The 25,443-nt window shown below is 39.0% G+C and overlaps 1 protein-coding gene across 3 annotated transcripts in view; it reads left to right on the top strand.

Annotated features, from left to right (window-relative positions):
* The window catches only part of fgf14 (fibroblast growth factor 14), a 114,299-nt gene that overhangs the window by 4,096 nt on the left and 84,760 nt on the right, over positions 1 to 25,443 (top strand). Inside the window, exon 1 of one of the 3 annotated variants that reach the window (XM_032528875.1) lies at positions 16,411 to 16,574. The exons of the other annotated variants lie outside the window; for them this stretch is intronic. Within the exon in view, the coding sequence (XP_032384766.1) occupies positions 16,502 to 16,574 (73 nt within the window). The 5' untranslated portion in view covers positions 16,411 to 16,501. Of the gene's footprint in view, positions 1 to 16,410; positions 16,575 to 25,443 lie in introns of those variants that run through there. 3 annotated transcript variants of the gene reach the window in all.

The following is a 25,443-nucleotide window of genomic DNA, read 5'->3' on the forward strand; positions in this document are numbered from 1 at the left end:
TTCCCTCACATTGCGAAATTCATTTGACACTGTTTTCTTACTCAATGTACAGAAATGGGGAAAGAATACAAAATCACTATTGTTTTTAAAGTAAGTGGGAATGCATTTGTCTCAGCTGTTTTGATGGACATGCATGGAAATAACACCATGAATGCGGTGCATATAACAATTTACCATAATGTAAAGACTGCACATCCAGCCTTTTAGTCACTAGGCTTTTATAGTTAATAGTAGTCACTGTATTACAGCAACATTATTATTTTATACATGGTAGATTGTCCATAGGGTTGGTGGTCTGGTACAACTAGCATTGCCGGCCAACCCTTAATGTCCATAGTCCATGTGCATTGGTACAAGTCTCAGAATGAACATACTTCATTAAGTCAATTAAGGGATGAACTAGCTGAGTGGAAGGGATGGAGATGCAATAAGTTTCACCCTGCAGCATGTAGCGTTGATGATTGTGCAAATGACCACATAGATGTCCTCTTAAAACTTTAGGAATGTCATTGAGTTGGTCATATAGCTACAATAAATGACAGGGGACTAATAAGGGCATTTGGTGGTTAACGTTAGAGGAAAAAGTAATGTCGTGGACTGCCACATGTAATAAAGACAGTTGATGGGTGCTCATTGACATTTCTTGGGCTTTAAAGTTTTGCACAGCGTTGTCTTCTATATAGAAGACCTAGCCAGGTTGCCGAAAGGGCAAATTTGGAGCAAATGTGTTAAGTCAGTAGGTGGCTTCCTCAGAGTAGCACAGCAGGGGCTCATTGAAAGCAGTGTGACAGTACAGGTCACAAAACAACCGGACGTCCACGTAATGATGGTTCATAGCATATCAAGTGAAACTCAACTTTATTGTGTGTGACAGAGCCAGGAGATGGAACTGAAGCTTCAGCACTGTAACACTATTGCTCTTGTTTGTTTCATGGGTATACTGGAGCTTTAGCCCTAAGCTCTAGCTTTAACTCACTCTCATTAAGCAGTGACCCAAGATAATTAATGAGTCTCGACATAGCCAACCACCCATGCTGATGTTGGGAGACTATATTCTTTTACTGGTGCTAAAAACTCAACTACAACTAAAATTTTTGATTTGTGGCACATTATCCATTCAGAGATAAGCGCTATGGATGTAAATGTTTTGTCTCATAAAATAAAAAAAAAACATTGCATAAACTATAAACTGTAGTTGACAGGTTCATGACTAGGCCGGTTATAACTTAAAGAACAATGACTGCACCAGAATATTGAAAGACTCCTTAAGATGCATATTCATGTGTCTAAACGCTGTTAGCTGTCATATCAAGTTCCTGCATTGCTCTGTTTTTTTTCTGTACACTGTTCTTTGTTGACCAGAGACTTCCATAGTGTAATCCGAAATTACATATGCATTTTAATAACTCAGATTATGTTGCTGGTGTCTTTTTTTTTTCCACATAGCCTGATTACCTCAGAGCAATATATGTCAAATTCTGCTTTTTGCAAAGTCCTGCCTTTTTTAAGGGTTTTTCCGTAGCCAAAATACGCTTTGATTATTGTTACATTTCATTTGTATTACATACTCATACTAGTTTAATTTGTGGTAACAAAGAAACAACAGTGTAATTACAGGGGGTGGGTAAGATTAAAACATTTGAAGGGTTAAACACTGCACAACGGTTTGAATTACCATAAGGGATTTTAACTCTGACTCTAGAAAGTAATAACAGCGGCAATTACTTTTATCTTTTGTTGTGATGATCATGGGGTAGACCCCAATAAATGACATTACTTTGCATTACGGCAAAAGTTAAACCAACTTAACAGTTTTTGCAGTTTGCACCATTACGGCGAAGTGTCATGATAGGTGAGAAGAATTGAACAATAACTCTTACAATTGGAATAACAGCAGGGTTAGCTATAAATATCCTCCTCCAACTACCGCAGATTGTTGTTAGGTTTCATAAAATAACATTGCAGTGAGTTTGTAAATGGTTAAATGGCAGTAGGATTTCTGGTAATAGGCCTGTGCATATAACTGCTTTTGAAGGGGAGACGAGACATTGTGAAATGGATCTATTCTCTCATAAGTTTGAGGACGGATAACATATTTTATTTGTCTGATACTTTGTTTAACATTTGTAATTTGTTAGACTCAGTGAAGGTTTACATGCAAAAATGAAAATGCATTGATGCCGTCTATATTGACGTCTTTCATTGTACATCTTACCCTTTTGAAAATAAACATCAGTGAGTAGTCGCCTGGCTCCGCCCTCCTATGTACTTCCGCACAATTTTACTTTTCTTCAGTACTACGTCTGGGTTTGCATTATATTCGCGGGTTTTCTCCGGTCAAATCTCTACCGGTCCAATCAGTGAACCGAGGGAATGGCTAAGAACGATGACGTTGCGGTTGTGCGCTAGTTTGAGTTGTAGGTCCGTAATGGCGGTGGAGAAAGGCATTACAATCAGCTGACCCAACATGTGACTTAATTAGTTTTGATTAGGCGAGCAAGACACTTAACTTAACCCCTAGTTGCTCCAGAGGTGTGAGACCTCTGACATACAGTAAATAGCAATTGCGAGTTGCTTTGACCGTTAATGTAAAGATCTAAAAAGCCTAATAGCCCCACTCATGACTCAATTAAGAGAACACTTCCATACAGGTATTTAACAGACTTATACATCTCAAAGGAGGGCTGTTAAAATCCAATATCCCCAAAGGAGTTAATAGCGTTGCTATCCACAAAAAAGAAAATGCAAAGAAAAACAATCTGTGGAAGCAACGGTTCTATATATACAATCCTACCACAAACAAAAGAACATTACCCTACACCTTCATAAAACCTGCTGCAATAGAGTGAACGCAGAGCATTTCTTACAGTTTTTTCTTTTTTTAAATTTACTATAAGAATGGTTTGATCTCAAATTCTTCATTAAGACGGTGGGGAAACATTATATAAAACAAAAATGAATGGGAAAATTGGAGAAGCCTTTTATCATGATCTCCCCCTCTAGGTGGTTTATTGACCCGCTCCACCCCAATGTAGCCGGAGTTTGGGAAAAGTTAGATTTTTCCAGCTTGCTCCGTTAGTAGTGAAGGAGTTGATTAAGGTGAACGCTAGCAATGCTAAGCCGACGTCACAACCAAATGTTAGCGATTGGTTATGGCAGCTCCAGAGTGGCTCTGGGCAGATCCAACGGTTATAAACTTCAACAAAGTACCCATCTCAAGGAAGTTAACACTTGTCAATAGAGCGTGGTAAGTGTCATTACACCAAAATGTTCTTGTCTTTTTCAGCATTGAATTGTAAATTGTATTATTGGGTTTAAAGTTTGGCTCAAATGCTTTGAATGTGAAACTGTTGCATGTAGTGACAACCTTCAAATAATCATTACTGGACTCTACCAGTCCATTTTCTGCATCTTTCGGCTAATTGTTTCAGTTTTACAGCCCACAACTTTATTACTTTTGGTTCATAGTCATTGGCATCCTTTTTAGTTGAAGCAGACAGCTGTTGTCAGCAAAAAAGAACTAAGATCCCACTGTGCACTACTTGCTCAGCAATAAACTGCAGACAAAGATAGCAACTAGCTAGTGGACAAAGTGAAGCGTTTTAGCAGTAATGTGTTCAACCTGGGAGTTGGTATTGTCCAAACAAAACCTAAATGCTATGGGAATTTTTGACCTAAATTTGTTAATTTGCCAGACACATTAATCCGAATAAAGGTTGCTCCATATCTTCTGGCCGTGTGAACGATCAACTGCTTGCCATTTAACTTTGTTAATATTCAATAACTTTTAGGTTTATAATGCAAAGCAAAGTGTAATATTTCAGTGTTGTTGATTGTCCAAAAACTCTCCGAATGCAGGATTAAAAAGCCTTTGGTCTGAGCTCTGGTAAAAATGACTCGCGTCTAGTTTGTGTGAGCCATTTTATGAACTGAGCTTGTTTTTGACCTGAAATGTTTGGTCTTCAAAGCCAACATGACTGTGTATTATTTTCAGTCAGCTCATGGGATCAATATTGGCTAGTAAATCAGATAATAACATGGTGGAATTGTTAGTCTTTCCAGATGATGGCACAGCACCGGGGATGGATTTGTGTTTTTTAGCTAAAGAAGCAAATAGGCTACCTTTTATTTTTACTTGCACTTAGTAGATTGAAGACAGAGATAATATAGTTGTAGGCCTACATCTTTCTGTCTTTGTTTGTTAGACCACATAATACATCTTTTGTTTCTACCAAAGAATGTGTTAAAACATTTGAAGGTAAAAATGTGACATTTATGCTTTCCTCCAAATGTTGCAACACTCCGTTGTCTCTGATGTTATGAAGTGCATACCTGACATATTTGTTGCAATCTTGTTAAAGGCCAAACAAAAATCCTCAGAATAAACAGCAAGTAGAATTTGAGTGAGATAAGTTGATATCTTCGTGATTTCAATCATAGATACAGGTGGCTACCTGTGGTTGCTGTGAGGGACATCATATTTGACTGAATGAGATTACTGTGAAGGATGCTGATTTAGCAAAATTAGACTGCCTTTTAAGAGAAGTGTTTAATGTGTAGTCATTAGAAGATTGTCTACATGATGCAATATAAAAACATCATTTGAGCAGTCACAGTGAGAAACCTCCGGTTAGAAATGCTCAAAACCATTTGACACTTCTTCCCTTTCACAGTTTCTGATGGCAGCATCCAATTGACCATTTCTGGAAGGGTGCCGACAGTTTTGTCAGATTTAAAGGAATAAGATAAATTGTGTCTCAATTGACAGTTTTATGAACTTTCTCGTACTCAATCATTTTGAGTGATATGTTACATACAGTAGCAAACATAGCCATAATTCACTGAGATCAATTTCTAATCTCAAGACGGTAGAAATGACAGTGAAACAACTTTGAACTCAAGTTTAGGTCAGTTCTAAATGAGCTGGCATTCAAGATTAAATACAATCCAGGAAGTCTTGTTTGGGAAATGATCCAAAACATGTAAGGGCTACAAGACGCCAAAACGCTGTGTTGTGGTTTGTGATATTTCCATACAGGATTGTAAGACTTGTAAGTTATCAGCAGAAATTATTTAATCTTTTGTCGTTATGATCATGAGCTAAACAGAAAATTAAAATATGGCATTCACATTAGTTGTCTATTTTATTGGCTACAGCCCTTTTGTCCTGAATGACTTTGCTTTGTATTGTGGCAAAAGTTGAGCCAAGTTCAATGTTCTTTCTAAGCTATATGCGTTAGCATCCCACATCTCTGAACTGGCTGTGTTTCTTTGGGCTAACGCTGACATTTTAGAGATGCTCCCCTGAAAAGCAGGATTCTTATCTCTTGCAAGCTTCCTAGATGTTTGCTGGACAACTGTAAGTGGCAGATCTGCTGTGACTATCTAGCTAATTAAGCCAATGGCAGCTCAATAAAAATGTTGACTTGCTAACTAGCTTCAAAACAACCATCTTATATCCATGTTTCTGGCAACAAGTCAAGTCTACAATGGTTGATGATCCTTATAAGAAAACTGGTGCAATTTGAATCTCTTCTTGTAAACATTCATTTCATGGACTCCCTGATTTCACTGACCTCAGTAGTTTATAAGTGGCTTTACCGAGTGCAAGCATGAGTTTGAAAGTTTTTTTTTTTTTTCCAGAAACCCTGAGAAATTGAGGTACATCTCAGCAAGAGAGTATATCCTTTGCTTTTTTCCTCACTTGGTTTTCAGCTCTGTGTCTCATAGAGGCACCATAAATCATCTTGTAATTTGGTTCATCGTCTGCCCCTAATGTTAGGAGCTGTGAGGCATTGTGTGATGAGCAGGTTTGTAACACAACTCTAAGCATGTTCTCCCTTACAAATGACACATCTTAATGCTCACAACTTCTAGGACCCCAGTGGCTTCAACACATGATAGCTCCTTTAGAGCTGCTGTGATTTTCCTGGAGCTGCTGACCTCCTGCTGCGCTCTGATTCACAATAAAATGAAATGTTTTGAAATTAAGAGATGTGGAGCAAGAGAGTATAATTCTGTTAGACGATGAGATTATTGATTTACGGAGCCAGAAGTTTGAAGAGTTGTACAGTAGAGCGGACATAGATGAGCCTTTTTTTTTAAGTTCATCATTACCAAAGATGCATGCTGAGGTGTCAGATATGCCTCTTTGTGCAATTGATGTACACTGTGGAAGTGGATGAGAACATTTTAATGGGTGTGCTGTGTAGGCTTTTGTCTCAAAGTTCAGGGTATGAAATGATTTGTGTCAATTCAGTGCAATAACCAACATTATCAACTGCTGGTGGTTTGTTTGAAATCTAGATGATCAAGAGTGACTTGATGCCTCTGCAACCAGTTCGCCGTGTGTTGACGCCACAACATGGAAAGGCTAAAATTTTGGAAATCCTTGTTTTGATCTAACATTGTGACATTAGCAGATCAGTGTCCTGAATAGTCATTGAGAGCTGAAGTAGGGATTTTTTTTTATTTTATTCTTTCCATCAGCCTTAGCCGATAAACGAGACAGACTGAAGATTTTCTTTAGCCGATACTGCTTTTGCTCCCTCAATTTACATCATAAAAATTACACAATGACAACAAATGTTATCAATTTGAAAAATAATCATTTATTGAACTTTAACAATCAATATTTAACAAATGGTAGAAACAGGTGAGGTAGGCAAGTTAAAAAAAGAATCAAGTGCTGAAAATACTGAAAATAAAATAATTACACTATTGCACACAGTTGCAATAAGCAAGCAGCAGAGTGCTGATTTTAGTATACTTAATTTTAAAAGTAACCAACTATTTCCAACCTATAAGTAGCCATTGAAATAAAATACTTGATTTGTAATTTAAGACTGCCATGGTTTCAATTTTTCCATACAGTAGTAGGTCTAAACGTAAAAGAAGCTGACAGACTTGTCGGTCATAAATCAGCAGAGGAAAATAACATGTCAGATGTACATTAAGCAACAAGTTTCTGTTCTAAACTCCATCAACGATAAAAGGTATTAATATTCAACCACGTATAAAACATATCTCTCAAAGTTTTAAAAGCTCTCCTTCAGTTGGCGCAGCATTCTCATATCTCTGTGATGAGTGTGTACCACTGAGTGAGGTGTGTGCGCGCACACACACACCACACACACACACACACACACACACACTTCTGTTTGGTTGCTGATGCTGACTGAAAAACTCAACCACCATTGAACTGGATTGATAATGATACACATCAGTAAGCGGCTCAAAACAAAAGTACGTTTGAGACACACACCACATGCATCCAAACCTCAGCCAAGTGGTCGCTGAATAAAACTCCCACAAAACGTCAACATTACTTTATCCTATGACCAGTGTTTGTAACAGCTACCGCATGCATACGGATAGCCTACAACTAAGCTATTTGCAGCTCCCTAAATACAATGCCAAGCAGATTTATGGAAAAGGCATTTGCATTTTCCATTTGGACCCACTAACTTGCTTAGCTGTAGTTGCAAGCACATATAGAGCAACGTGTTTCCACTTTTCCGGTGCTGCGCATCGGTGTGTGAATGTGTGTGAATGTTTATCTGATGAGCAGGTGGCACCTTGTACGGCAGCCCCGGCCACAGTGTATGAATGTGTGTGAATGGTGAATGTATCCTGTAGATGTAAAAGCGCTTTGAGCAGTTGTTAAGACTGGAAAAGCGCTATATAAATACAGCACATTTACATTTACATTTTAATGTGTATGGCAATACTTCAGCTAAGTCAAACAGGTAAAAGATGCTTTGAAAGTTTAAATATTACAGTTGTAAGCAGGCTTCCTGCACTCTGTCAGGGGAGGGGCAGTGCATGGTCTGCACGTGAACTGTACGGCGTCTCTAGCAACACAGAGCTGCCTGTGTGGACGCCTGTCTGTAAATAATGCTGGGAGAATCGGCAAACAAAGCAGCTGCCCATTGGCCGATACATGTAAAAACGCGAATATCGGCCCAATATAGCCGGTCGATCACTAAGCTAAAGTTTTTCAGAAATAAGAAAACCTCATTCAAAAGCCCACTGGCATTTGTAAAATGCTAATAATGAAAAACTCCAGCCTTAGAACAGAGCCTTGTTGGGTGGTTCACTCCATACATCTAGATAAGAGTGGTAATAATAAACATTATTAGTTCAATATTTTAGTTTGTTTTTAGTGGCCTTAATGTATAGCAATTCCCTTAAGCCTTTGACCATTTTGCGATAAACATCACAGAGCAACATAAGAGTTGAGTCCATGGACAACTCAAGGAGTCTTGGCTAGGTCATGTCTGTAAACAGCAGGACAGATGGGATCAAACTGTGGAAAAGCCTTTAGATAGCAGAGATTGCAGCTAACAAGTTGAAAAGATTAATTTTTAGCGTTGGCGAGTTTTATGGAAATGGACAAAACCAAGCTACGATGATGTAAGTACATGCGCTGCTACACATGGAAGTTTTCATATCCATTGGCTTCTGCTGGTAAAGACATAATAGGTTCTTTGGAAACTTTTAACAGAGCATCAACAAAAGTAATTGAAGGTCAGTGTTGTATCAGAGACTACTGTTGACTACTGAGACTACGTTTTTTTTGATGCAAGAAGACGGTGTCAGAGGAGACTCCTATTAAGCCCAATTGTACCGAGGTTTTTGTTTTTGTTCTTTTCAAATGTGTTTTTTTATTTATTTATAAGTTACTGTCAGTGACTGAAAGAGGATGGGATAATGGACAACATTTTGCAGAAAAATATTTTTTTTTATATTTACACATGATCTAATAAGACATGCATAAAATAATTAGACAAAACACAAAATTGATTTTCAGCTTCATACATGTACATAAAAAAATAGTTTGAATTGAAATTTAATCGAATTGTTGGCCTCTGAATCGAATCTTGAGGTGCCAAAAGATTTCCCACCCCTACAAAATTAATGGGAGTCTATGGAGCTAAGTGGCTAAATTTGTCTTATTCGCCTGATAGTCATTGAGAAATCTCAGATTTTTTTGTAGTTTTCGCAGGTTGAAAGTAACTTATCTGCTTTTGCCTATAACACGCTAGCATTCTGCTAATGAAAGCTGATTGGTCAGTGAAAGACTGACCACAACCAGAGACCCTGCTTGATCCAAAGCCTGTGTGTGAATATTTTGGTATGGTCTTTAAAACATTAGCAAACCAAAACTCTTTCTAGCACGTGTATTGACAGGAAGAGCCTAACAGGTCAGCTGTGTTGTCGATGCCTTGAGTATTTTTTTTGCCTCCCCTTTTGAATGCAACATTCAAATTACCAGACAAATTATATGCTTTTAAGGGGTATAGCTCCATAAACTTCCATTCCTTCTGCCCTTGCCTGTGAGCGCCCTCAAATGGAACAAGAGTGGAACTGCAACCAGTTCCGAAGCCGGAAGTTTCCCGAGAGTGGAAGTTCTCCCTTTTTATTAGACAGTCTCTGCCGCTGTTCACTGCAGTTAGCCATAAACAATTTGCCCTGCTTCCCACAGTCATTGCCTAGTCTCTCATCAGTGATGCAGATGTCAAAATCCACACAAGCTCCCAACAACTGACAAAATAGACTTTAAAATGACCCCAGAGAAACCTGTGATTGACATCACACTAGTGCATGTTTTCAGATGTATGATTTTAAACTCTGCCTCCTCTAGACTCTATGAGATGCGCAGCTTTTCATCCTTCAGCATTCCCTCTCCTGCTTTCTTTTTCCTGACCCAACCATCTCTGTCTCCCTAATTTCTTTCCCCTAATACCTTCCTCTTTATACACTATCACACATTTGTCTTTAGTGGTTCTTTGCTGCTATTCTAATACCCATGCTACAGTCTACAGTGTTGTCCTGGATATGGATCCAACCCAATGTAATGTTGTTTTATAACGTACAGAGATGTGTATTACACACACACATTGATGTTGTGCTTGTGTTGAAAACAAACCATTTAAAATAATAGTGTGTCTAATGCTATTTTTGCTTTGTTTCCTATGACCAGTAGCTCACCAAAGCCATTGGCACAGTTCCCGGTACAGCCACACTGTAGTTCCAATGGAACTACTGCAGAGATGACCACATCATTGGAAATAGCCTAAAGGGTAATGCATATACCGAAAATCCTTCAGGTAGCACTCACCAATTTACTTTGAGTGATGTCCAGAGTATCTTGCTAATGTTTCTTTTTAGAGGCCTTCATCACAGTGATGACCTTGGTAAAGGTATAATTTCAGTTTACTGAGGTATTTATTTTTGAGAATAGATGTTGATGTAGATTACATTTTTTTTTTTTACTGCTGCCATAAATCTTCATTACGTGAATAAATATTACAAACCAATCTTAAATTAAGGTAAACTAGTGCAGTGTCCATTGAAAATGTGCCTGTTTGAAACGGGCCTATTTCTTGGCATGTGGTATTGCTGCTTGTAGAATTCATCAAACCCAAATTGTACCCCAAATTTACTTATAGTGACCCCAAACCACCCCAGGACCCCAAACCACTTCATTTGCAACTCCCCTGTATAGCTTACTGCTAACTTAACGAATTTCCTGACCTAGCGTTGCAGAGCCAGAATGTAATCACAAAATATCGCAAATACGTGTGTTGTGTGTGTGTGTGTGTGTGTGTGTGTGTGTGTGTGTGTGTGTGTGTGTGTGTGTGTGTGTGTGTGTGTGTGTGTGTGTTGTGTGTGGTGTGTGTGTGTGTGTGTGTGTGTGTGTGTGTGTGTGTGTGTGTGTGTGTGTGTGTGTGTGTGTGTGTGTGGTGTGTGTGTGTGTGTGGTGTGTGTGTGTGTGTGTGTGTGTGTGTGTTGTGTGTGTGTGTGTGTGTGTCCGCGCGGAGACGGACGGTATTGTGTCGTTTGATCTGTAACAAATTTAACATTTCAGCAGAGATGTTAATTTCCATACAGGGTTATTGGTTTGACAGATGTAGTAAGGGATTAGATTTGCAGGGGTATTTTGTCATTGTATAATGTTACTTGTTAACAGTAGACTTAATTAACCCGACCCAGGGTGAGTCTGAAGGGTTTTGTCTGCCCGGTTCAGCGCTGAGATTTTCTCTCATTGCATTGCGCAGCGTTGTGAAGGATTAATCTCCAAGATGGCTTTATATTCTGCCTCTGTTTAGAAGTAGTGAATGTAGGCTACAGCGCACAGCAACTTAATACTATATAGTGCCTGGCGTTTGTTTGGTATTTAGTGTTGGCAAATGGCTTTTTGTTGAGTTTCCTGTTAGCAAAAAATATACACAGAAAAGAGTAGCGCCTTTTTTTTCCGCTAACCTTATTCCACACAACAATTGCAATGTTCCTTTCAGCTATCCGCTTTTGCTCCAGGAAAGGGAAGAAAAGTATATCAGTGTATATAGTATATCAGCAATCATGTAGCTAACGCTGGAAGCGGGGAAAAGGTGTCAAAGGCGATTTCATGTTGTTTACTCTACAAAGCCATGGCCAAGCAACATGCGTCACTGCCTACGTGTAGTTACATTTTTCAAGAGGTGCAAGTCAAGCTACGGCGTAGGGTCCAGCGTAGGTTTGCGTCTTCATCTACCTACGTACGTAGCAACGGCGTAGACTTTATACAAAAGTATAAAACAGCCTTTACCTTCCCACCAAACACGGACAACAATGTGTCTCAAAAACGGTGTCTGGTAGCCGGCCTATAATTGGTATCAAGCTCTGTCTGCCACTTGTCTCTAGCTGGTTGTGCTTTCCATGTGTGGGACTCTGAATAAAAAAAAAAAAAACAATTCCCAAATTTAAGAAGGTTACAAAGACAGTCCAAAGTAGTGCTACTTTGCACATTTTTGTGGGTCTGAGGTGTATGTCACGTTTTAGCTGCCAAAGTGCCCACTCAAGACTGTTTTTATGGTTCTGCGGAGGCTCCACGCAGAGCTTTTGCCATAGTGGAGTGGGTGGGTGGGTGGTAGAGCGAGGGAGCGAGTACCGACTCTAGAGTCATACAGTCCTTCCAGGATTTCCCAATGTCGCAATCTCACCAATTCACGCGTGTTCCCAACAGCGGGAAGGGCCCTATTATAATTGAAGGAATTCTTACTTCTTCTGGCAAATTAATCGACTTTTTGAGTGGTTTAACATACTCGCCACTCTCCAAACTTGACGGTCGCATCAATTCTGGTAAACATTTACGTATTTTACAAAACTTGGTTTTATGCATTTTGCCATCAAAACAGGAAGTGGGTGTAACTTGAGTGTACAATGTCCAAATGTCTCAAAGCTTTTCAGGGTTGTGTCCTCGGGTCAAATTCACCCATTTTCCTATATCAATGTTCTTTTTAACTACCCAATTGTAATTACCCCAAATAAGATGATTGATTCCACACAACACTCTCTGGGGTGATTTTGATGAGTCATTTTGGGGTGTCTTGTTCAATTTTATAGCATTTGAAGAAAAAAAAAGGAAGTGTTTTTGAAATAACATTGAGTAAAAGTTGACATATTCCAGTCTGAATATCCATCAACATACTTTCCTTTGATTTTAGTCTAAATAATTCCTAATTTCTGCTTCTTTTTTTTAACTCAAACATGTGTTATTATATATTATACAGGTATTATTTCCTAAAAATTAGGTTTAGACCATAAATTCCAAAAATAATGGTAAAACTAAAGTTAATAAGTTGAAAACATCAAAAGTGACAAACATTGAAAAACAGCATCAAAAGTGTTGATAAAAAGGACACACGTAAGAGAAAGTTAAACATCTACTAAAAAGCGTCAACAAAATTTATTTTTAAATTTTTACGGGAAGACAACACAAGGGTTACGAGTCCATAATGCCCCCTATTAGCAACAGGAAGTAGGCCTATAAGTCAAGGTACAATACTTTTAACAAACTCCTCCTAGAGATTTCTTCCGATGGACTTGGATGGAATTTTGTCTGTACCATCTCAACACCTTAAAGATAAAAAGTTATCAAAAGAAAAACTTTTCGTCAATTTCTCACGATTGACAAGGGTCCAGGCCTGAGGTAATGCATAGGCCAAAATTTACTTAAGGTCATAGCGCCCCACCACTGGAAACAGGAAATCAGCCTTATATGACAAACATCTTCCTATTTTACATGAAATTTAGAATGTGTGGTCTACATGTGGTAATGAGCCGCCCCCTATATTATAACCAATAATAAGGTAATGAGGTGGAGTCTGACGTGAGGTAGGTTCTCATTGAACTCAGCAGAGAGTTCCTTTTTGATTGGTGATTGTTTGACCTGCCCCATATGCTTTAGCCATGCCCCTTTCATAACTAATGACCTGTTTGATGTACACTATTGTGTAAGGTATCATTGAACTCAGCAGAGAGAGTTACGTTTTCATTGGTGAGGATTTGCAGTGTCTGAGTGCCGCTCAAATGCACGGCCGCAAGGAGCAACATCCGCCAGTAACCCCGACGCGCAAGGAGGTGCCAGGGCCCGTCCAACGCTGGTTGCAGCTTTAATATTGGTTTTGGTATTTTAATCTAGTTTTGAATGATTCCTTTTGAGGATGGTGCTATAAACAGTCTATTCAGATCTAAGAACATGATGCACTACAGGTAGACAGGATAGGGACAGTTGGCAAACTTCATACTTGATAGATTGATAGATATGCAAATAAAAGAAATGATAAAAATACAAATACAGATGGATTGAAATCAATCCAATGGAAAACAAACATTTTCTGTAGCTAGTGAAACAGAAAAACTAATATGGATTACAGAAACCAACTGGCAATTGTACAACAAGAATTTGTGTCTTAGTTTCCAGTATTGTAATTTTAATGCGCTTTTTATTAATGATAATAGAACCTGTTAATTTTCTTCTTGATTAAAGGGTGAAAATACCTAGCAACGGGGGCTGATGGAGTGTGCCGTGTGAGTCCATGTTATCAGCAATACTGTTTTCAGGCCGTCATCTAGGAGTGGAATATGATGCCGTCACATTACCATGTTGCTACAATATACAGGAAGAAGGTTGGGTCATGTTCCCTGTGGCTCTGATGACAGGGATATGGCATCTTTAACCTTTTATCAAACAAACCAGACTGAACATGCTTGTGTGTTATTAAGCCCTAGTGCGTGTTACTACAAATCAGGCCCACTGCTAAAGTGATGGCTTGCTTTTTGTACTGCTTTTATAGCAATGAGGACTGGTGGAGGAAAACACAGAGTGAGGTCAGCTGGGCCTGAGTTTTTTTTTTTTTTTTTTTTTTCTGTGCTGCAAGTACATTTTAATGATTTGATTATGATTGATTGCTGATATAATTTCATGACTCACTGTTGGCCTGTAGCTCATTCATTACTGATTTCCATCATCTGACTGTGCTCCTTACTGACGGGATAGGCAGAGCAGGATACCGTCTCTATCTTTCTATCTACCTCTATTGCTCTCGCTACCTCATTATGGTCATGCCAATACAGCATTACCAAGGCATGTGTGCAAGGTCCACAGTGTAATTTAAGAAAGAAGTCTGGACATATGATTTACCTGTTGAATGTAATGGTGAGAACTATTAAACAGAAGAGATCAATTCAAATGTATATATTGTCATTTTGGGTTGGGAGTGAGTTGAGTTCTTTATAATAATTATCTGTTTTTGTCGGCTGCATTGTAGCTGTGTTACTTTCTCTCTACCTCTCTTATTGTTGGCAGAGCTGACCGGGTTGCCAGGTGTGTCTCAATGGCCAAATTAGGGTACTCAGTCTTTCAGTATTAGTTTTATATACTCATTAAGAAGTGTCTGTTCTGTGCTAAATGTCTTTTGAAGTTCACTTTGTGATTCTTTTCTTATTCTGTGGCTATAATTTGGTCCAGATTTCAGAGATTTCTGCTGAGGCTATGAACTGTTAGGCCACCTTTAGAAGGATGCACTGCATGAAAGAATAAAGCCCTTTCAGTCATTTGGAGGGTGCTGGCATAACAAATGCAGGGTCCCCCAGCCAAAAAGTCAAAGCTGGCTCATCTTTTGCTGGTTCGAAATGTGACAACCATCCAGCAAGGTCCTGCGTTTGCCAAACAAATACGTAAAGGTGCTGTTATTTTTCTGTGTAACGAAAGAATTTTTTTTTTTTTTTTGCTTTTCCATTGTCAGTCTGTTTTTATTTATTTATATATATGTAATGTATATATATGTATGTGTGTGTGTGTATATATATGTTATTATATTATATATATATATTATATATATATATATATATATATACACATATATATGTGTGTGTTTTATATATACGTGTATATGGTGTATGTGTGTTAATATTGTATATATATATATATATATATATATATATTATATATATACACACATCACACACACTCTCACTCTCTCTCTGTCTACTCTCACACACAGTCATACCGCCGGTCTTTCACTCCTCTCCCTTTGTACAGGAGACTGTTCTGTGCAGTGCTGGAGGTTGTGTGGCGCTACGGTGGGCTGTGTAGATTTTTGCTGCAGTGCAGCAGGCAGTATTGCGCTCTCTCCTCTCTCTCTCTCTCTCACTCCCCCTCTCATCTCTCGTCTCTCCTCTCCTCTCTCTCGTCTCCTCCTCTTCTCTTCGTCATCTCTCTCTCTCTCTCTCCTCTCCCTCCTCTCGCCTCTCTCTCTCTCTCCTCGTGTTGTATATATTAATGTGTGTGAACTTGTTTGGAGCATAAAACACTTCCAAACTGTTTTGCTGTGAAAAAGGGCATTAGCCCCAAAGCTTCCATCTCATTCATCAAACCCGGCTAACCCAACACTTTATTGCCTTTCTGTTCTTACACAGCTTTGTCAACATTTTTATGATAACCATTTGGTAGTTTTATTGTCATACTTGTTTTCAGCTCTTACACATCCCTGTCTGGAAGTTAAATTTACTACTGGCTCTTTTATTCAGACACAGAGCAATGCTGCAAGGGACAGTGACTAAGTAACCTGTTTGTGGTGGTGAGTGCTCGGCACTCTTCGCAGAAAGGCTAGTTGTTTTCAGTTATACACACTAGGCTAGAGACGGTGAAGCACTCAGTACTCAGGTACAGCTTGTCAGAGACCAGACAGATACAGCACCAGGGGACATAGTGGGGGCTGAAACACATCTGTACAAACATGTTGCTAAACTCACCAGCTGCACAATATTTTTGTGATACCTTTTTGTTTGGGGACTTAGTGTCTCTCATATTATGCCATGCAAGTTGCCATTTCACCAAACACCATGTAGCCATGACATGACAGCACTTGACATTTCTGTTAGGTTACCTCCAGTGAGCTGAGGAAGTGTCAGTGCTATCTGTGGGATATGGTTATCTGCATGCTGGAAGGTTCTGGCGGGGAGATGGTGGCGGGGTCTTCACAAGTAGGTGACAGGTGATGTTTGTGTCTGTATGTGTTAGACGGTGGCCATGGTCCTGTGATTGGGTTAAACGATTGTGTCAAGCTCTGTGGGACTTCATGAGGGGTGCAAAAACCCGAACAGCAGTGCATATGATGTGTTTATTCTAAATTAAGAGAGCTTGATCGAGTACAGGCTTTTGTAGCCAGATATGGAGGCAGCATCTTTTGCTAAGATTTTGGAGCGGCATTTACGCAAGGCACTAAAGGCTGAAGGAGAGCACGGTGAGTCCCACCATAGAGCTTGCCAAGCTAAGAGTCTTGACATAATTATACAGTTATTACACTTGTTGCCCTTTTGAAAATGGTCCAACAGGTTGAACACGGGGACATTCAGTATTTCTTTTGCTGAAATCAGATCACTTCATTGCTTCACAGTGTGAGTGTGATTGACATGAAAAACCTGTGACGTATAAAAAGAAGCGCAAGCTATGTGAAGAACGTTTTAAGGTGGAAAAAAGTCTTTGCTTCCACACCAATACAACTAATCACTGCATTGCAGATGATCAAACCTGAAGGTCACACTTTGTCGTGTGTGTGTGTGTGTGTGTGTTAGAGAGTGAGTGTTTGCATGTGTGTTGTCCACTCTTCCTATATTATTTGAATGCAGCAGCATGCCAAAGAGGAGAATATTATTAAATTATGCATGCAATGCTTCTGGAGTTTATTCCGTATTATTTGACCTGCATAAAATATGAACCTATTTCAAGGCCAAGCAAGAAGATTGATGCGTGGTTGTGGAATAACATTGACACCAAACCCTTCTCTTCAGCGTGAATCTGCAGTCAGGCATCAACACCTTACCCAACATGTGATGTAAGAATTGCTCTTTGATAATGGCTAATAAAGTAGTCACTGTGACAGAACTGCTCTTATAGCAACATAGTCACGATTCACCCGTTCCAAGGCCAGACATCACTGCTGCCTCTGTAATGTTATGTTGTTTCATTTGAACAGGGACAATGCACAAAAAGCATTAACCTTATATAAGACAAGGAGAAATGTAATGTTCAGGGTTTTAGCAAATTGCCACTTTCTACCTGTAGTCCCAGGGCAGGTAGTTAGAACAAACAAATTACACATTACAATAACATCAGACATTAAAAGAGTACGAAATATACCCCCACTCCCAACACACACAAGCTTACACAGAAGACTAGACATTAAGATTAAATATATTCTGTATTTTATTGTGATGCTCTCAGTAGAATAATCTCTTAGAGTTCTTTTGTTTATAGGTTGAATATTTATGTAACGGCTTAACACTCCAATGTATTAACAAATAAGAGTACAGTAAGACAAAGAATGACCAGATGTGATATGAAGTCTGATTAATGTCTCTGCTGCTTAAAGAAAAGTGGGAAGATTGTCTCCGCATTTGCCAATATGTTTACATCAGTATACAGTGGTATTTTTATTGTTATTCTGACCCCTTGTTTGTTCAGAAATTACAATATTTACTCAAATTCTGTGCACGAAGCTAATCCACAAAGGAGGTAGTTTTAAACTAAACATTATTCTACAAAAACTTCAATGACTGGGAATGACTTAATAGAGATGCTCTGTATTAGTTAACTAAAAATAAACCGAAAATAAAAATTGTGGCAAACTCCTGTGTAATGGACATTTTAACATAGTTTACATAACTGTTTACATTGGGCTTTAACGATGGTCCCTGAGCCACTATCAACCTCCCTGTGCGAGGACAGTTTTGGAGTGTGAATGTGGGAGTGTGTTATAACGCTGTATGTAGCACAGTGAGAGAAAGGGGGGAGGGAACGAGTGGTCTGGCTAAGGTGTTTCTAAGTGCCTTGCTCAGGCAATAACCAAGGACCATTGGTGTAAAAGTGAAATCCCTTTTTTTTTATATATATATATTTTTTTGACAAACTCTCATACCTTAGCTAACAGAAATAGGTTGCTTATTTTCTTCTGCACTCCTTCCATTTCCCCCCAGCTCCATAAAAGGATCTGATAAACACAGAATCGTTATACTTTGCTTGACAATTATGTACTGTAGTTTCAGTCATGTAATTTGCTAAATCACTTTCCCAGAGGTAGCAAAACTCCTGCATGCAGTTTTGAGCAGTAAACATAGCATAGTCAACTCAAACTTCTTTCCCCCCCAATCTTTTTTTTTTTTCTCTTTCTTCCAAGTTACTGACAATCACATAAAGTATTGTACAGATACGTGATAACAAAAGAAGCTTCAAACCCACATACTGGACCTTCTACACACCTGTCTTCAGGTCACTATAGCCCACCCACAAAAAACAAACAAAACCCTGCACTTATACTTGCAAGCGAGCGTACACACACATGCCAGGACAAAAGAGACAAAAAAATAGACAAAGAAGATGTAGAATAAATAATATATCATATCTTGACATGATTTTGAGGAAAGCTTAAGGGAGCCTCTTAAATAATACCTGATCTTTTTGTGACTTACACATTACAGTCAATCCGTTGTGTGTGGCAGGGGAGAAATGAGTCCATTTCAGAAGAATGAGCCTCCTAGCCAGGAGTGTGGTGAATGCAATCACCTGTTTTACCTGTTTTACCAGACCAGAAACGTGCTTATAGTCGGCAGGCAATTCATTACACCGTAATGAATAACAAGGATTCCCAGACATTTAGATACTTATTTTAACCTTTTAGTAGTCCTTTTAGCCAGAAAGAGATTTTGAGGAAGCTGCTCAGCAGGGGGGTTAATTGGGAGGTACTCACTTTTCCAGAAATTTAGAAGAGCATTTCCCAAAATTCTCTAAAATGCCGAAAATTACAGGGAGAGAGGACACAGAATATAAAACATAAAGCAAAAGATTGTCTGCATACAATGCAAGTAAGGAGCTAGAACAGAAGAAAAAGCTTTGTAAAATTGTGTAGTGTATCCGGTCCGGGTGACTTGTTACTTTGTAAGGATTTAATATCTTCTTTTATTTCGTTAACAGTTAAGGGTGCAACAATAGTGCACCCCTGAACTTCCATGGATTTCTATAGTAGTAGGCGCATGGTCTGATATTACTATAATCACATAAAAAATTATGTAGTGCAGAAGTTGAATATTGTGTCAAGTAATAAATGGTCAATTTGCAAATAAGTGCAATAGACGTGCAGTACACAACAAAAGAAGTGGCCCATCGATGGCCTTTAAATACATGAGATTCCAGAAGTGTGAAGGTGTGTCTCTTGTAAAATGCTTTTAAGCTGCTCTAAGTGCGAAAGGTATTGTTTAAGCCTTTGACATTCCAAGAAATAAAATGTACCACCTTACCACTCACTGACTTGCTGGTTCAGAGTCACAATACATTTCTGATCTGCTACTACACTATGACCCACCCAGACCTGTCAGGTCATCTGGTACCAAAGGCGCCCATTTGTTTATCTCCGTGGGTGCTCACAGGCGCACGCCCTTTTGTATAAAAAAAAAAAGTCAAAACATGTTTTTATTTCAGAACCTTACGAAATGGACAGCGGCCGACACAAACACACACACACAGCTATTAACTTTCTATTAAAAATGTAAAGAGTAGGCTATCTTTTAACTCAGGATAGCGCCACTTCTTACAAATACAGATAGGATTGGAGATGAACTGTGTAACTGACAGGTAACCGCGATCAGCGCTCACACGCTCCACTTAGCACAAACTGCAATGTTAAATTTGAAGTGAATGTAGCCTACTGGCAGTCTGGCACACGTGGATGCTCAGTATTTTCAGTATCGGCGCCTATGCCTGGGACAGGTCTGCTTGCTGTCCTGACAGTTGGAACTAAACCGGGAGGAGCAGCGTTCAGTTTCTCTCTTCCATATATCTGGAACAAACTCCCAGAAAACTGCAGGGCCGTCGCAACTCTGTTTTAAATCATGGCTGAAGACCTTCCTATTTGATGTTGCTTTATTTTAAATAATTGTTTAATTTCTTACACTGAAGTTGCATTGTGTAAACTGTGACAATCTACAGCATATAAAGAGAATTAAAAGTAAGACCGCTCGGCGTCTTTTACAGATAATAGTCCTGTCATTGTCCTGTCGCTGTGATCATTAACTAAAATTAATATAGGATCAGACAGTACAAGCTAAAAGAGAGGTCAATGCACCTTCTCCTACATTACACTCGGGGTTAATAACTTTATATGCATTAGGCTGAAAAATAAAGACCATTGACAATGTTTGAAATGTTCAAACAATGTGAACGATTTTATAAATCTCAATGAAATAAGGATTATAAAAAAACATCCTGTGCAAAAATACACAATACTTTATACTTTTAAATATTCACCGCTTGATGCACAATCAGCATCCAAACATTGTTTTCTCTAACTTATGTCTTCATTCAAGAATCTTTATCAGAGATGTGTTTGCCACGGATGACCACATTTAGTGTAAACTGTAGTAATGTCTCTAAGCTCCAGGAATCAACTTTTAGAAGTTAGGACAGCAATTCTTGAAAATGTGCTTCCCTTTACAGTTTAAAAAGTAAAAGGAGACATTTCACAAATATGCTTAGTCCTTAACTTCTAAAAGTTATATATTGTGTTGTATATATATATATATATATATATATATATATATATATAGTTCTATATAGTTATAGTAAAAAACTGACGAAGTAGCTTGGTGATACCTGAGTTGAGCAACAACACTTCCATTTCAGGCAATAAGTAATAGTGTAATAGGGCGACCGCTAGCTAGCCTGGTCCTACCAGACTCTCATTTCATTTGTACAGAGAGTCTGGCCACTCCCCATTGTAGTTTATATTGCAAAGTTAAATGACAAGCAGTTGATTGTTTACACAGCCAGCAGATACAAAGCAACATTTATTTGGATTAATGTGTCTGGCTACTTGACAAATTTAGGTCATAAAATTCACTGTGCCAACTCCCAAGGTGAATATATGGCAGCTAAAACGCTTCACTATGTCCACTAACTAGTTGCTAACTTTGTCTGCTGTTTATTGCTGAGCAAGTAGTGTACAGTGGGATCTTAGTTCTTTTTAGCTGACAACAGCTGTCGGCTGCAACTAAAAAAGATGCCAATGAGAGCAGTGAGAATGAACCAAAGCAATAAAGTTTTGGCTGTAAAACTAAAACAATTAGCTGAAAGACGCAGAAAGTCTTTAGAGCTGAGAGGACTGGTAGAGTCCAGTTGTACATTCAAGTCATTTGATCCATTGCTAATATAATTATTGATTATAGCAAACTTTAAATCCAATAATACAATTTACAATTCATTGCTAAAAAAGACAAGAACATAATGGTTAAATGACACTTACCACTCTCCATTGACAAGTGTTAACTTTTTTGAAGGCGGGTACTTTTTTGAAATTTTAAACTATTGGATCTGCCCAGAGCCACTCTGGATCTGCCATAACCAATTGCTGACTTTCGGTCGTGACGTTTTTCATGCACATGTGCAACAAGAAGTGAGACCGAGAAGGCTTATATTTAGCATTAGCATCTAGCTTTAGCCTTAGCCAACTCCTTCACCACTAACGGAGTGAGCTGAAAAAATCTAACTTTTTACAAAGCCTGTGGGGCTGAGGGCCACAACATCAATGCCACCAACAAAACTCAGCAAAGATTCTTCTTGCTCGGACTTCTAACTAACTACTGGATGTTCTGCAACGTTGCCACAATGGACCGAATGCTACAACTCCAGAGCATGGCCTCAACATTATTGTTCTCAGCCACTCTCTCTGTTTGCTGATTGGGCCGCCAGAAATTTGGCTGGAGAAAACCCAAGAATATACAGCAAACCCAGATGGAGAACTGAAGGGAAGTGAAAATTAAGCACAAGGACGTAGTTTATAGTTTGAGATGAAGCATGACCTGATGGCCCAACACAGGGCTATAAACCTACTGTCAATCCAAATCTCCGCTTATGTCAACAATAACTCGAATTGACACTTGTATAACCATGTTAATGATAACATGCAGTTTAGTTATACCAGCCTAGAAAGGAAATTAAAAAGGAAACATTCATGACTTCAGTTGCGCTCCGCATCCTCAAGGAGTCGGAATAAATAGGAAGAACAGTAACTTCTTCAATACCCCCCCCCACCACCACTTGTTGGTGGTAGTTAATATATTTACCATTCCATTAAGTGTGTGTATATCTTCCGTTGGAATGTTTATGGTGTAACAGAGAAACGGAGATAAAGATCGAAGCCATTCATCTCCTTAGTATTTCCCTTTTGTGGTTCAAGTCTCTTAAGCACTTAGGGAAACAGAATCTAACATTACAGTGCTGACCTAATTATCTGACCTCCCCATGCTATTCATCTGTGAGACATCCTCTTCACTATTTTCAAGGAGATCAATAGGGAAGCAACCATTGAAGCACTCACAGTGGGAATATTCTACACTAGACTGCTAAAATGAAGTTAAACGGACACGCCATGCAGCTGACACACTCGCTCGACGCATCCAGCGTGTAGCCGGCCTAATCCTCCCCAGCATATTATCCCTTGACAGTGAACTGAGATGGAAGAATAATTACATCTATAGTGTAAGTTAATATTGCTCTAAGTGGAAAATATGTTATATTAAGAGTCTTAAAATGTACAACAAGAGGAGGAGTAAGACATACTGTAGGTGTTAAGGTCTCCCAGTAGAGACAGAGGAGTGCAAATGAGAAAGGAACAGAAGAGTGACTCTCTCATGACAGAAAGATTAGTCTGTCAACAATCAATGAAGCAAAGAGTCAAATATTTGTCAGAGCATCTTGACAGCTCACAGAGATCTCTGCCCAGCTTGTGGTATAGAGAACTGTCTCTAAAACCTGCTATTGATACAGTTGTGGGTCAAGGTGGCACCTGTGTGCTGTTCAAACCCTTTAATAATAAAGTAGAGAGTCCTCCTAAGTCACTGGTGTACAGCATTGATAGATACACTGTGGAGAAAAGCGATCACTTGTGAAATGGCATAGCATATGAATGGCTCTGCAGGTAAATTAATATTGTCACAGGATGGCTTCTTGGAGTTCTCGGAGCTGACAAATCCCTGTGCTCAAGATAATAATTGCTTGGCAATGCTTTGCAGCAAATGACAAAGTATGGTCACACAACATTAATTATCCTTTTAGATCACACCAACGTGGGTTAAAAGTTTTTACTTGAGTCGAATGGGTCACATGCCAACCTTTCTTCTAACCATGGTTTAATTTAGGTCGGCTGCTTTCTTTGATGACCGGATTTTCACTCCGCCTCCCGGTGTTGCTGTTCGGAACAGCTATAAACACGGTTTCTGACGTGGTCAACCATCACATTGGTATGAACTAGTTCTGATCGTGCATAACCTGAACCCTACCCAAAGTATGGAAAACGGGTTTCTTTGTTTACATGACATTTGAAAAATCAGTATACCGGAGAACGCCATATGTAACTTGGATACTAAAGTGGAGTGACAATCATTGTGTGTTCATGCAATAGCTTGCTCTAGATTGTCATTGGCATTTTGCATTTTGCGTTTTGCTTTATTTGTCATTTTTTGTTAGGTGTAGCTTTTCACTAAGGGAAATGGGTAGACTTGTTATTTCCTGGTCTTTATGTTAAGTTTGGCCAACCATGTCCTGCCTCTAGCTCTGTTCTTAACGCTATTATATTGATTGCTTTTGCAGCAAATAAGTATATATGTTAAAACATTTAACTATTCTGTTTAAATATAAGACGCAAGATTAAGTAATGTAATATAATTGTATATTACATGGATCTGTATTGTGTATGGATCTGTAGAAGCACTTGAGTCCAAATGGTGATGCTGAGGGATTAACCTGTGACAGTATTCTCTTGAATGGGTTAAAACGCTGTAAAATGTTCAGATATGCGTGTCATGCGTGGGTGTACTGTGTAAAAAGGTGTATAAGTAATGCAATGCATTTAATTTGAGTTTTATTGAGTTGCTTTGTTTGGATACTAGCACATTTTATTGGTATCTTGTTTTCTCTAACAAACTCCTGTGGTTGATTGATCTGACTGTTGCATCCGTTGTCCTAGCGCATTCAGCATATTCATTGTTCACTTGTCTTTCTATTGCTACAAAACTTAAAAGTGCAAAGCTGTTTGCCATCTACATGCTTGGTTCATGCCATGTAGTGGCTACGTGTTGTACACAGACACATTGCATATGAAGTCAAGCGATAAACTAACTTTCCTCTTCATTTGTGTGAGCTTTGATATGGTCTGCTACTGCTACGTGACGTACAGGGAGCGCTATTTCGGGATATAGCGCCGACAGATTCAAACTCTGAAAAAATGGGTAATCATAAGTAAATAGACCACCGATTTGATTAAAGCAAGACAATGTCAGCAGTGTTGACGGCAAAATAGGTTACAGAATATTTATTCCTTTTTTTACAGTTATATCTGCATTGATGTCAAAACCTTGAGACTTTAAGTATCAACATGTCATTTAATAATATGTATTTGTGTCAAAATTAAATTACAAACATCTTTTCCTATTCTTCTTTGCCTGGAAACACTTCAACACGCTTGCGTGTTTCATAAAAAATAGGCGTTGGTTCTATTTCTAGCAGGCTTGAGCCACGCGTGTCAGGCAGACAGTGTGTAAGCTGTAACCTGTTAACATGGGAGCCGAAATAAAAACGGACACGCCATGCAGCTGACACACTCGCTCTACGCATCCAGCGTGTAGCCGGCCTAATCCTCCCCAGCATTGGACTCCTTATCTCCCTTTTATCTGTTTGAGGTGTACTTTATTTCCTTTACTCTGCTGTATCACTTTTCCCTGCAAGGGCAACTTCGGCTCCCCTAGACCTGCTCCGAAATGACTTGTCGGTAAAATCTGATCCTTTTTAGACTGAGCAGGACTGGTCTTTTGCATGCCAACGTCTTGTTGATTGGGGCCAAATGTCCTTCCGGCGCCCTGTAAATCCCCCCGGCAGCAAGAAAAGGTCTCCTAATATCTCCACAGTAACTCTAGATTCTGTTGACACTGACAAAGAAGGTTGTGAAACCAGAGTGGTGCATGCATTTGTTGCTAACCAAATCAGCAATCTTTTTGAGCAGTGAGAATAGAGTTGAAGTTGGGATATGCGACAATCACAGATCAATGAGAGCAAGAGCAAAAGATGCC

The sequence above is a fragment of the Etheostoma spectabile genome, chromosome 11 (genome assembly GCF_008692095.1).
Source record: "Etheostoma spectabile isolate EspeVRDwgs_2016 chromosome 11, UIUC_Espe_1.0, whole genome shotgun sequence".
In the NCBI taxonomy this organism is placed as follows: Eukaryota; Metazoa; Chordata; class Actinopteri; order Perciformes; family Percidae; genus Etheostoma; species Etheostoma spectabile.